This window comes from Hydractinia symbiolongicarpus, chromosome 8 (assembly GCF_029227915.1).
Source record: "Hydractinia symbiolongicarpus strain clone_291-10 chromosome 8, HSymV2.1, whole genome shotgun sequence".
In the NCBI taxonomy this organism is placed as follows: domain Eukaryota; kingdom Metazoa; phylum Cnidaria; class Hydrozoa; order Anthoathecata; family Hydractiniidae; genus Hydractinia; species Hydractinia symbiolongicarpus.
This window is the reverse complement of record NC_079882.1, coordinates 5449918-5462745: the sequence shown is the minus strand read 5'-3', so window position 1 is coordinate 5462745 and position 12828 is coordinate 5449918. Positions and strand designations below refer to the sequence as shown.

Below are 12828 nucleotides of genomic sequence, written 5' to 3'. Positions count from 1 at the left end.
TAATTTATTCAAGCTTTTGAGAGTACGATGAAACAGTCTCTAAAAATGAAGTATGTAAAATATGGAAGCAATACCTGCAATACTTGCTGTAACGTCATGCACCTCACTGCGTTCGGTCCATGACGTTACAGCCTCAGTCGCTATTTTCCCGCAGCGCCCGGCTAAAGTAAACGGTTTATAAGCCATCAAAATTGATCGATCCGTCTTGTTATAAGAAAGGTGTGACACATTTATACCTGTAAAGTATTTTGTGTAGCGTCGGTCAATTAAAGATTTTTTTGGTTAAAAAATTTATCTCCAGGAAGAGTCTTCTTCGTTTGAGGCAAAGCGACAAATAACATTAAAATCCTACATGTTCTCTTTGCTTTTTAAAAGTTTCTGTCAAAAGACGTTTAGCCGCAATCTTTTAACTTCGCCAATTTGTATAAAACGAGTTTAAGTAATTCTTTCGGTTACGTCAAAAGTACAGTGGTGTGAGAGATGGAAGCCTGCGGTTTCGCCATCCTGACACAGTATCAACATTTGTGACGTTCAAAGCATTTATTTCGCATGTCTAGAGTTGACTGTCTGAAGTTTTCGAAGCCTCCTTAAAAACTTCCTCAGTATCAGAAAGTTATATCAAGGAGGTATACAGTACTCTCTGTAATTAGCAGACCCCAGTTCAAAAAAGTGCAAAAAAACCTTTCAGATTTTTTACTCTGGCGTCATTTCCATTAATAATAGCGTTCGTGCTTCGAGGCTCGTTACTGCGTGCTAAGACGACTTCAGTTGCTCACATGATGAAAGTAAAGTACAATCTTTCCAAGTAAGTCCCATGGCGATTAAATGAAGTGCGTGAAAATAAAAAATAATAAACTGTGTTAAACATCCTAACATTTAATGATATACAATTGTAGTTAACTTTCCAGCAAAATGAAAGATCGAGGAATATAGCATGTCGAGCATGGCTTATATATGAGAGTTATTGCGCATGTGCGCATGCTGCAAACTGCGCATGCGTAGCGAAAGCGATAAACATTCGTGCAGAATCGTCAAGAAACTCGATTTCCTACAATCCCCCATTCTAGTAAAAACATTAAGTTTTTGTTATTTTTTCTTTGTAGAAAACAATTTCAAGAGCAGTTGCATGATTTTCTGCAAATATCCGCTAATTAGAAAGATTTCGTGTGTAAAAATGTTAGTTCATTTATTGTCCGCTTTTTAGAAAGTTTTCTATGAATTCATGCGATCTAATGAATTCGTTCGTCAGTGTGTTTTAAATACAGAATTCTATATTTGTCTGTCCTCACCTTTCCTCTCATTTCAGTATTTGGTTACCGATCAAAGACGTGCCAAGATAGGCGATAAATCTCTCAAAAGAGGCTCTTCTTTTTGGTACTTCTTGTATGCGTTGTTACCGAAAACGGAAGGTTCAAAGTCCAACTTACAACACTTGCGGGAAAATTAAATATGGCTGCGCCCAAAAAGGCGTATTAATTCTATACTACAGTTTTATGAATGCGGCTGATCCGCCATGTTTGTTTATATCCATTTTCCTGCCCTTATAAAATAGGATTTTTCAGAGAAGAGAGCTTACCACATAAAACGTGTTCTTTTTTATCATTATATCAATATATCGTCCTTCATTTAAATATATCTATATACAATATTTAGTTCCATAATTACAAATTTACGGAAAGAAAGGTTTCTTAACGTATAAATAACCACAAAAAACTTTTAAAATTTACAAAATCGATTCCAAAAGATCTTCTTCAAAATATAAATTTAAATAACATTTTAAATTTATTGCTAAAATATCTTTCATAGATAATAGACTTTTATCTAATGTCACGTCTACCTTGCTGCGTTTTCTGGAAGAGCATGTCTCAAACGCGGTTAGTATTGTTTGAAATGAATCTAAAGTCAGCAAATGACATTTATATAGTGACAATCCTGACAGGTATGGACAACAATGTGACAAAACTTTGACATGCTCGTCAGTTAGATGCGAAAAACCCAAACCAGTTGAACGAAGATCGTTATAATTTTCGGCTCGGTCAACTAATTCATCTGAAATTTGTTTAAAGGCACCTGCAGTCATATCAGTATTACCATACAAAACAAGCTCTTTGATATGATGTAAACAGCCTTGAAGTTGTCTAACATGAATGTCTGTCAACCCACAAGAAATAATGCTTAAATATAATCGACTACTCCGTGGCGTATTTTTTAAAGAAGCAGACAATTTTTGCATCGATTTTGTTGAAATACTGTTAAGGGCTATCGCGAAGTCCTTCAGGTATGGGATAGCGCGTGTAAATTCATCGAATGCTTCGTTCGAGAGATTGCACCTCCAGAAATAAACATCGCTGAGTTTTGCAATTCTTTGGTTAATTGCAATAAGTATATTTCCCGCCAAAAGTTTGGTTTCGTCTTTAGTGAAGTTAATATTAGCAACCATGAAGGAGGAGAGCAATGGAATGTACTGCAACAGATACGATTTATCAACTTGGTTCAGCTCACAACCATTTAAAACGAGTGTTTTTAAGGAGAAAAACGTAACGTTAGAACTAAGCACAATTTTTAAGAATAACTGCCAATTTAATGTTGTATTCCAAATTCTTATTTTTTCGCATTTAATTAACAAGCAACTGATAAATTCCAGCTCTCCATCTGAGAGACTATTTGAAGTCATGTTGATGTCACAACAACGAATATGGTCAACATCTAATAAGTTGAATAAGTGCGCAACGAATCGTATCTGGTAATGAAATTTAATAGATAAATTTATGCATGTTTTGTTTTCAACAAAGTTTTTTAATGATTCTGGTAGAGCACTTTGATACTCATACACCAAACGAAGTATAGGTATCCATGATTCATTGATGACTAAATTCTTGCTTGTATCACCGAATGAATACATGGCTTTTGATATGATGAAATTGAAGGCATCTTTCTCGTTCACAGATAACTGTCTCTGTGTGTATTCTTTCGGATGTATAAACACCTTTAAAAATTGTTTTAACTTGCAGAAACTCTTGATTAAATTGCTAAGCAACGTGTGCAAAAACGGCTTCGTTTTTTGATGTTGTCGAAATATTCCATATAATCCGGCCACTGTTGGTAACACATTCCAAATGGATGATCCTAAGTCAATCTTCCCCAGGATGTTTAAGCCATCTGCACCCATCAGAAAGATATACAGGGCGCAGAAAAAATCGCTTAAAGGCAAATCCTTGAATCTGTAATATCCATCGTTTGTATCAAATTTCAAAAACAGTCCACCATCAACGACCTGAACATGATTCTTTCCCAATTCTTTTTCTGAAAAGTAATTTCTTCCTTCTTTCATTATAAGGAATGATAAATTGGCGAGGCACAAAATTGCCTTGATTACCATTTTATTAGAACAAAGTGAAGTCATAGGAAGGTTAGCTAAATCTTGTATTTCGTTGTAATCCTGAATAAATATCAAAATTGCGGTTAAACATAATGAGGTGCAAGTATTTAAGCCTGCCATGCTATCTAATGTATTTGCAAGGTTGCACAGGATGCGTAAAAATGCGGGTACCGAAGACATTGATCGCAGGTCGCTGTTTTCATTGATCATATGTTTAACTGCATTACATTTGTTCTCATTGTGACTGTAATATGAGTTGATAAAACGGTCAATATTAGTTTTATCAAAGCCGATTACATCGACGATTTTCACATTTATTTTTTCTTGCAATATTGCGTCAAATAATTGACTTGTTAAACCAAACCGACTTGCGATGCATAATTTGTCACGATTTAATCCACTTTTTAAATGCTCATGAACAATCCTGTACATATCTCTACTGGTCTCACTCTTAGTGAGTTCAGTTAATCCATCTATGAATATAAGAATTCCGCCGGAAAATTCATGTATATTTTCAAACGATATTTTGCTGAATAAATTCCGATGCTTTCTTTCGATTAACGTATATAGATTATCTGATGCCTGTATCTCGTTCAGTTCTTGGCAGGATAAATAAAATAAAAACTTCACGTTGGCGTCATTATCTTTCCCGGTGTAAACATTATTTTGCGCCCACTCTTGTGACAGCTTATTTATAAAAGTTGTTTTTCCTGACCCACCAGCCCCTCGTAAAAGAATGACGGAATCGTTTTTGTTGATAAAGTCCTTTGTTTCCATATCTTCAGAAACGATTACTGGCGAAGCATTTTGTTTTAAAATACCCTTTCTTCTTCTTGTTGTGTGGCGAAGCATTAAATTACAGTGGAAATTTTCTTTTAAATTATTTTGACTGTTGTAGTGATCTTTGAGTAGGTTTGCCGCTTCTTGTAATTCTAAAAATTAGAAGAAGACAGGTATTGCGACGATATTTCGTGCATCGTAACACAACTTGACGAACGGACAGACAGACAAAATATGGGCCGTATCCTTCTACGTGTGTCCGCAAAACGAGACGATGGCTATTATTATAGAAATTAAGCTTTAATTCATCGGTATCATCAACCTCGATCCCAGGGCCTGTAGCGTTTTTTGATATGAGGAAGAAGTACGCGTTTAATCCTCATATCACAAAAACGCTACAGGCCCTGGGTTCGAGGTTGCGGTGTCATTATCACAATTATGCTAGTTGCATATTTAATTATCAGTTATTCACACAAACATTAAAATGAGCCTGAGAATCTTAAAAATAAGCTATATAACAACGGGTAACGAAAAGCAAAACATTTTATAAACAATGCATCAACTTCTTAGGGTTCTGGGCACGAGGTTTGAAAACATACCTGTCGTAAGATAAGTAGAAGCACATAACATTTTCACAACATCCTCTCTGTTTATTTTAATCAGCTGATTTTTCAGTTCTTTCCACGAGATATTGTTAAACTTAGCTTCAAAGCAACGTTTCATTTTCTCTTCTGTGGTGGAGAGCGATTTATCATAGTCTAATATGAGATTGGGGCGTACTTTTAATGATGTAGCTAGAACTTTCCAGTCATCGTGTATCTCCTTAGCAACAATGTCCAGTACTGGTTGTAACACGAGGTCAGCAACAGTTGCTATAGAGGATATAGATTTTTATTATGCTAATTAATGCATGATGAAAAAAATAATTTGGTGTTTTAAGAATTTATTAAATTATGGGGTGATGTAAATATTCTTTCCGCTAATTAATTTGATATTGTAAACATATTTACCTAAATATTAATATTTATAGTTATCCTGATTATCATTCATATCAGCAATTGTTTCTCAGCATCTAACTTACAATGTCATAATTCAACATAATTAGCTAAACTTGTATCGGGGAAATCAATAAAGGTTTTACCAAAAGGTAAAAAGATTCATAGATAAATATTGAAGCTCTTTTGTCCGAAACCAACTAGATTTTCTCAGGGGGGTAGTTTTAATACGTAATGCTTCCTGATAAAGTTTGATTAATTTTGAAAATAAGCTGCAACAAGAAACATTCGGAATGACGCATTATCCTTGCTATTCTAAGCTTTAAAGGCTAATCCAAAAAATGTACCTTTTTCTTCGTCTTTTAACTGTTGCATCAAATCTTTTATAGCTTCCAATTTTTTTGAATCGTTAAAATCTAAATTTGCCGTCTTAAAATACTCAACTTCTTCATTTGTTGCGCCAAGAGTAATCAAGTTGGCCTTTAATACTGAAAATTTTTGAAGGAATAACGATTCAGGTATAGTACTGTTACTGCCTTGATGAGCCAACCAGTTTCTAAACTCTTGTAGCTTCTTCAGTTCTCTTAGTTGTGGATCTGACGTCTGCTGTAAAATTTTGATTAGCAAAGACAAGTCCAAATCATCTAACCAAGTTTCTTGACTCGCAGATCCAAATAAAATATTTCTTTGGTACGGAAGCAATACTCTATTGAGAGTTGCCTGATAATGTGACATTTGCTGATAAAGATGTCTACCTTGTAATGCTTTGTCTTGATGTTTAGGAAAATGTTGATTAAAAATCCGCAGGACGTACTTTAAACCGAGTTTTTTGGTTGTAATAAACAGTCTGAGAAGATATTCGTCAGTTGCTGCTACGAACCAGTCTGGCTGTTTGGAAGCCATGTTGGTTGCTTCAGCACGAAGCCACAACAATGCTTTAAACTCTTCTACTGTACTTATATGTAAGCTTAGATAGATTTTATTTTATTTCACTCTCCATGGTAGAGAAACTAGCTTTTTTTGACCACGCAGTATAAAAAAAAGCAAGGTGGTAGTTACAGCTAGTTTTACCAACTAAGCATTTGACAATTTTAAAATATTAGCATCTCTGGAGGAGGGAGTTATAAATAACATGTAATTATTGACAATACATTGCATATCCGGAAGAATTTCATTCAAAGTTAGGGAAATTCTATCAAGCAATGTTCTAACTTCATTCCGTTCTGTTTATGTTATTTTCAAGAACAAACAGTCCGACAAGAAGCGCGACGTGAAGTAAAATTATTTTTAGCAATGAAGTTCCTGAGCGCTAACCCTATATTGCTTGCTTTGATGTGCCGCTCAAAATATAAATAAATAAAAATATTTTTTCGAGACCTAACAAATCTCTAAATATATATGGTTGATGATTGAAATATTCAAATAAAGAAAAAAGTTTGTTAGTGACAAACTGAACCTCGTTCCTAGAGACACTCGACTTCTGCTTTTATTAAGGGATGACCGTTATTAAAGCTTTTTATTTCCCTTTTAAAAACCCTATGGAAGAAAATTTTCGTTACTTGAAGGCCTTTTTCTCACTTTTGTTTGGCAAAAAAATATGTACAGCTACAATCTTTGCCTAGGTGTTGAAAAACTTTTCAAAATTCCAATTATTCACATACTTTTACCCCCGCACCGCCACATACAATGTTTGACTCAGGTTTTTTAAAAACAAAAGTCTGACTCTCTGACATTGTGCAAAGGGGAAGGGGATTAAAAAAGTCATTCTGTATTTATCGCCTTTTCTGTCACTGATTGTCAGTTTTTGTATTTCTCTTACTACGTGTGGCAAATATGTGGGTTTTCTCTATGTTTTTTGAGCGTAGAGAAAAAAGAGAAGAATTGCGAAATTAATTTTTTAATTATACATAATTGGTCAGTAACTGCTCTAAGTAAATAAGTAAACGTAATTCCGTCTGTCCGGATCTGTCATGTGATGCAATGTTGTTTCCCAAAAAAAATCGGTCACGATAGAGATGCTGTAAGTGTGTAGGTATGTCCTGACCTGCACTATTTTTATGTGGGATGAAAAAGTAGAGACATCACAAGTTAATGAATCATCCGGCGAAAAAAAAAAACAACTTAACGAAGCAGTTTTTTCAAGTTTAAGTGAGTCACACCCTACCTTCGTATGTTGTTAATCCTTACCTTCCTGGTCAGCTAAAAAGGAGCTTTTGTGTTGAGTGACGGGAGTAAGAAAAGTTAAGTAAAAAAATTATGTGCCTAATAGTCATGTGTCGAAATAGCTTAATCTCTCAATTCACGTGAAATAACATAGCTACAGGCGATTGCAATTTAGTATATGACGTCATAAGCTATAACACCAAAATTATCAAATTATTGGTCTGGTTGGACATTTAAAATGCTCAACGATAGAAAATACTAGCCCAACCGATTAATTACCGTCTCTTTTTTGTACCCATGTAAATGAAGTATACGTCATGACATACCCACACTCGCAACATTTCTATCGTGTTAGTAAGCATCATTTTGCGTCATATGATAGGTCGGGTTTATTGTGTGCTTGTATATTATTCTCATGATTGAATATTTGCCCGCGTCGTAAAAAAAAAGTAATTACGGACACGTTTCCCCTTTTATAAAAGATGAAATTATAATCTGTAACGGCTCACTACGCTTAATTTTGCTGACTAACTTTTTTTATTCTTCTTTTGTCTCCTGTGAAGTCAGGGACAAAATTTTGAGATACACGTATTTTTATAAGGTACACAATTTCAAGTCCAGTATTTACATAATTTATGCTTATGCAAAATAATTAAAAGCCACGTGCGTTCAGTGTAAAGAAACTTTGTCTTTTGAACTTGTTGCACCTCGTTTGACCACGGCTTAAGAAAGTTTAAATAATGCTGATGTTTTTACACTATTTCAGTCTCGAATTTCAACCTTAGCCCTTTGAATGTTCTTATTTGTGTTCTTCCAAAAAGGTTGCAAAATTTGATAACTAGATAGGGAAATATGCAACCTAGTTCCCAGCACCTGCTTCCTCTCTTTTCTCGAGACAGCGAGAAAAGATACAAGACGGCCTGGGGACGAGGTAGGAAAAATACCTTAAAAAATTGTGATTTGTATAATATTTAAAGCTTAAAAATAATGAAAAAAAAATTTAAAAAATTTCACTTAATTTAAAAAATTGGTTGTCATGGCAACACATGATATATTTTAAAAAAAATCCACAAAATTAAAGTTTATATGCTTTACCGTATGGGATAAAGACAACACAAATATTTACTTTTTTTGCTAACAAATCTCTGCATACCTTCTTCTTCTTCTTCTTCTTCAAGAAGAAGAAGAAGAAGAAGAAGAAGAAGAAGACTGTAAGGAGATCAGCATTATTAGCCCACGGCTGTGACAAGATGCTAGCCACCCTTAATATACAAAAACAAAACAACAAAACAACAAACAAACAAATAAACAAAACATATGCAAAACGCAGTAACATATTGAAAGAAAAACAAATGATGACAAACTCAGCAGTACAATGAGAAAAAGAACTGGATCAGAGAAGAAGTTAGTCTATGAGAGGTGAGAGAGACTAGTTGAGTTGAAGGAAAGGAGTTTTGTACAAAATTCCACGAATAAATGGACTGACATAGAGTTCGAGCCGAAGGATTTAGTTGACACAGTGGGGGATTTATCAAACCAAGAATAGATCCACGAGTCCGGTAAGAGTGGGAAAAGTCAACTTTGTAAGTATCAAGAAGTGCCTCTGTTTTTCCCGTGATGTAAATTGCACAGAAAAATTTTTCAAAAATTTTTTATGTGAACGAAATTAGCAAGTTTTAAAATATTAAGATTAGAGAAAAGAGGGGTAGAAGTCATTCTGCATTGCGCAAAAGAAATTAGTCTAACTGCACAACGTTGTAAACAGTAAATACGATCAATATAGTGATGACCAGGTTGGCTCCAAATTTCATTGCAATAACGAAGATGGCTACCAAAGATAGCATGGCACACAGTTTTCAGAACACTTTGTGGAACAAGGTGTCGGAATTTAGCTATAGCTCCATTAGCCCTCTTGAGTTTAACCACAATCGCATTGATCTGAGATTTCCAGTTGAGATCAGAATCTAAGAAAATACCAAGGTACTTAATGCAGTTACTGGGGAAGAGTTTCTTGCCGTTGATGAATAATTTGAAGTTATAGTTTGTTGGTTTAACCTTGTACTTAAACAGGATATATTCATCTTTACTTGCATTCAGAGAGTTTTTGTTTGCGTTAAGCCATTGGAAAAGAAATTATACATCCATGTTGATTCTTTTAGAAAGAGATTTTAAAGATTTATCAGAACACATTAGGTTGGTATCATCAGCAAAGCGATAAACCATGGGAAATTTTATGGCACAATTTAAATCATTTATATAAATAAGAAAGAGAAGAGGGCCTAAAACAGATCCTTGTGGTACACCATGTCTAACAAGTTTGTACTCAGATTCAGTTCCATTAATTGATACAAATTGTTGTCTGCTAGATAAATAAGAACGAAACAGATTAAGAGGATTTCCTCTGCTACCATAATGAAAAAGTTTTTTCAGGAGAATTTCGTGATCAACAGTGTCAAAGGCCTTCTGGAGATCAACAAAAAATACCACAAGAGCTTGTGCAGTAGAGTGTTTTTATCTGAATCCAAATGTTGAAAGTACAAAATTCAGAGTTGTGATAAAAACTGATATACACGTTTGTAGATCAGTTTTTCAAAGGTTTTGTTAATATTAGATAGTAGAGTATAATTTGTACAGTCAAGTTTGGACCCTTTTTTAAAAACAGGAATAACTTTGGCAATTTTTAAGTTGGATGGAAATACACCCGAACAGAAAGAGAGATTGATCAAGAGTGATAGAGGTTTGGCAAATTCAGATTATGAATATTTACAAGGTTATTGTTGAAATAGGAAGCATAAAACATTTTCTTACTCCGCCTACACAAGAATACGATTAAGTTACGATACTGCTTATATTGATCATTGAGGGCAGATTCAAGGGCCCGTTCGAAAGACACAGTGGTCCCCCCACAATTCTGGTTTGAACAAGTGTTGTTAAATACGTTATTCTGAGAAATTCACTAAGCATAAATACCCCCTCATTAAAGTGTGTGACGTAAATATCCAGGATGTTAAAGAAGTTGCTAGTTAATTTAAGACCTGTAATTAAAGTATAGAAATTTATTTTTGTAGCAATCACAACACAAAGTTCAGCACACACACACGCACGCATATTTCGTTATCCTTACCAAATGTGAATAAGGCAAGCTGCAGACCATCTGATATTGCAAACGTTTTAAAGAAAACAAGAGAAACCGATTGCCAATGAACCCATTCTCGAAACATAGAGATAATAAAATTATATCTCTATGCTCAAAAAAATATTTCCCGATTCGCGTTATCTTAATGCTTGTTAATTAAATTCATTTTTATGTTATAAGCACCGCGTTTTAACTTCATGATCGATTTTATCACTGGATCAAAAGTTGCAAAATGAAAAAATAAACAGGATAGAATGTCGCCTACAATCTCTAGGCGACAAAATCAAAGTCATGAAACAGAAGTATGAAAATCTCTACCAAAAAGTAAAAGAGCTACAGGTGAGTTTAAAGTTCACGCAGGAAAATTTGATAGACCAGAAAATAAATAACATTGCAAAGGAAGTGAATGAAATTATACAAGTTTTAAATGACGAATTTAACCACCTATGAAGATGAATTAGCCAAACAAACTCAAGAAAAATATCTGCTTAAGGAGAAGCTACGTGCTTTGGAGGACAGAAACCAAAGGAATAATTTACGTGTAGATGGTTTAAAAGAAAATGAAAATAAAACTTGGGAAGAAACTGAAGAAAAAGTGCAGAGCTTGTTTAGGGATAAACTTCATTTACAAGATTCAATTGTGATAAAACGTGCACATCGTATGGGAAAAAAAGCAACAAAGAAGGAGAAAATGGTCGAAAAATAAGAACAATTGTATTTACCTTTTAAATTACAAAGACAAAGAACATATTTTAAGGAACTCAAATAAGTTAAAAAACACTGGCATTTATATAAACGAAGATTTTCCAGACGTAACAAACGAAATTCGGCGTGAACTGAGAATAAAGATGAAAGGAAATGGAAAAGCTGGAACATTTTCAAAAATAATTTATGACAGACTTATTACAGCAGAATTTAAAACAAAAAAAAAGTAGACAAATCCAATCTTGGGTATAATTATGGTTTTCTTACAATAATTTTGACCTTAACTACCTTAATATGGAAGACCAACCAGTATTTCACTTGATATGGATGACGAAACAGTATTTCATTTATTTGACAAAAACAAAAATATTGCTTTAAACAATGGTATCAATCCTGATACTAATTATTTCAACTCCCAAATCTTCGAAAGCAAAACTTTTTCTCCTTCTCAAGCAAAAAACTACTTAACTAACTCTAAATTAATTAATTTCTCCATCTTGAATGAGAATATTCGAAGTATCCAAAAAAAACTTTGAAGATTTAAAATCGTTATTTCCTACGTTAAATTATAATTTTAGGGTCATTTGCTTTACTGAAACCTGGTGTAAAAAAAGGGATATAGAGCAAGGCTCTAGCTTCCAAATTCCAGGACATACTTCAGTACATCAGCCACGTGCTGGTAAAAATCATGATGAAGGTGTATCTTTATTCACAATTCATAATTCACTGTACATTAATTTCGTGATTAATTTCGTTGATTTTAGGCCTCGTTAATTTCTTGGAATAAATTATATATATTTTTTCCGCCATAGCTTCGTGGTTATAAGTGGAGCCGTACAATAGCGGTTATATTATTATATCTCTCACACTTAGTGGGGGAAAACGGTGTTTGATTCTCCTTGGCGGCGATTTAGTATGCGCGAATGAATGTTACCATAGACCCAGGTTAACTCAAGCCGTGCGATGTAAATCGGAGAGATGGCACATTCTGTTGGCCGTTGGATGTTGCACGGAGTTTGTGGTATAGCGTAAAACCTAATTGGGTCTGCGTAGGTCGAAATGAGCATTAAATACTCTAGAACTCCACATAGATATTTGCAAGGCTAGCCATGTAAAATATGCACAACTATCTGTCTAGTGACATCTAAAAGCACTTTATGATAAGCGTGGACGAAATTAAATAAAAAATATTTCTCTTATGTTGACTATATTTTTTTATAATACATTAAAAAAAGATTTCCGTAAATATGTACATTGAGGATTTTTCTGGAATAGTTAGTGTTATTTTTTAGTAAATAACTAAAAATTAAAATACCTTATCCGTAAAACAATTCGGTAAAAATTGACTTTTCACAAAAAAAATTTTACCGACTTTGTTTTACCGCCTAAAAATTCACCTGATTTGATTTTTGATTTTTTTGTATTTAAAAACCCAAATGTTCCATAAAAGAGCAATGAAGTTTTGAATTTACATTTCGAAGTACAGTTTGAAATGTCATTGTTATATATATCCACTTTCATTTCAAATATTTCTTCATAATGAATTCCTTTGAATTTGGTCAGTCTTGGAAAAGTGACTAAACTTTGTCCAGGTAAGCAATATTTTTTCCGACTAAAAATTTTTACTGATATTTTTTAACTGAGTTAAGTTTTTCAGTGTACTTCGGAAA

At 33.9% G+C, this 12828-nt stretch overlaps 1 protein-coding gene across 1 annotated transcript; it reads right to left on the bottom strand.

Annotated features, from left to right (window-relative positions):
- Positions 1-23: 23 nt before the first annotated feature.
- On the bottom strand, positions 24-6449 carry LOC130655282 (uncharacterized). Its single transcript, XM_057458019.1, has 3 exons — positions 5502-6449; positions 4759-5031; positions 24-4311 (listed from the first exon to the last, which is right to left on the bottom strand). Exons 1-3 carry the CDS (start codon positions 6055-6057, stop codon positions 1724-1726), a joined length of 3417 nt encoding a protein of 1138 aa, XP_057314002.1. The 5' UTR covers positions 6058-6449; the 3' UTR covers positions 24-1723.
- Between the last annotated feature and the right edge of the window lie 6379 nt (positions 6450-12828).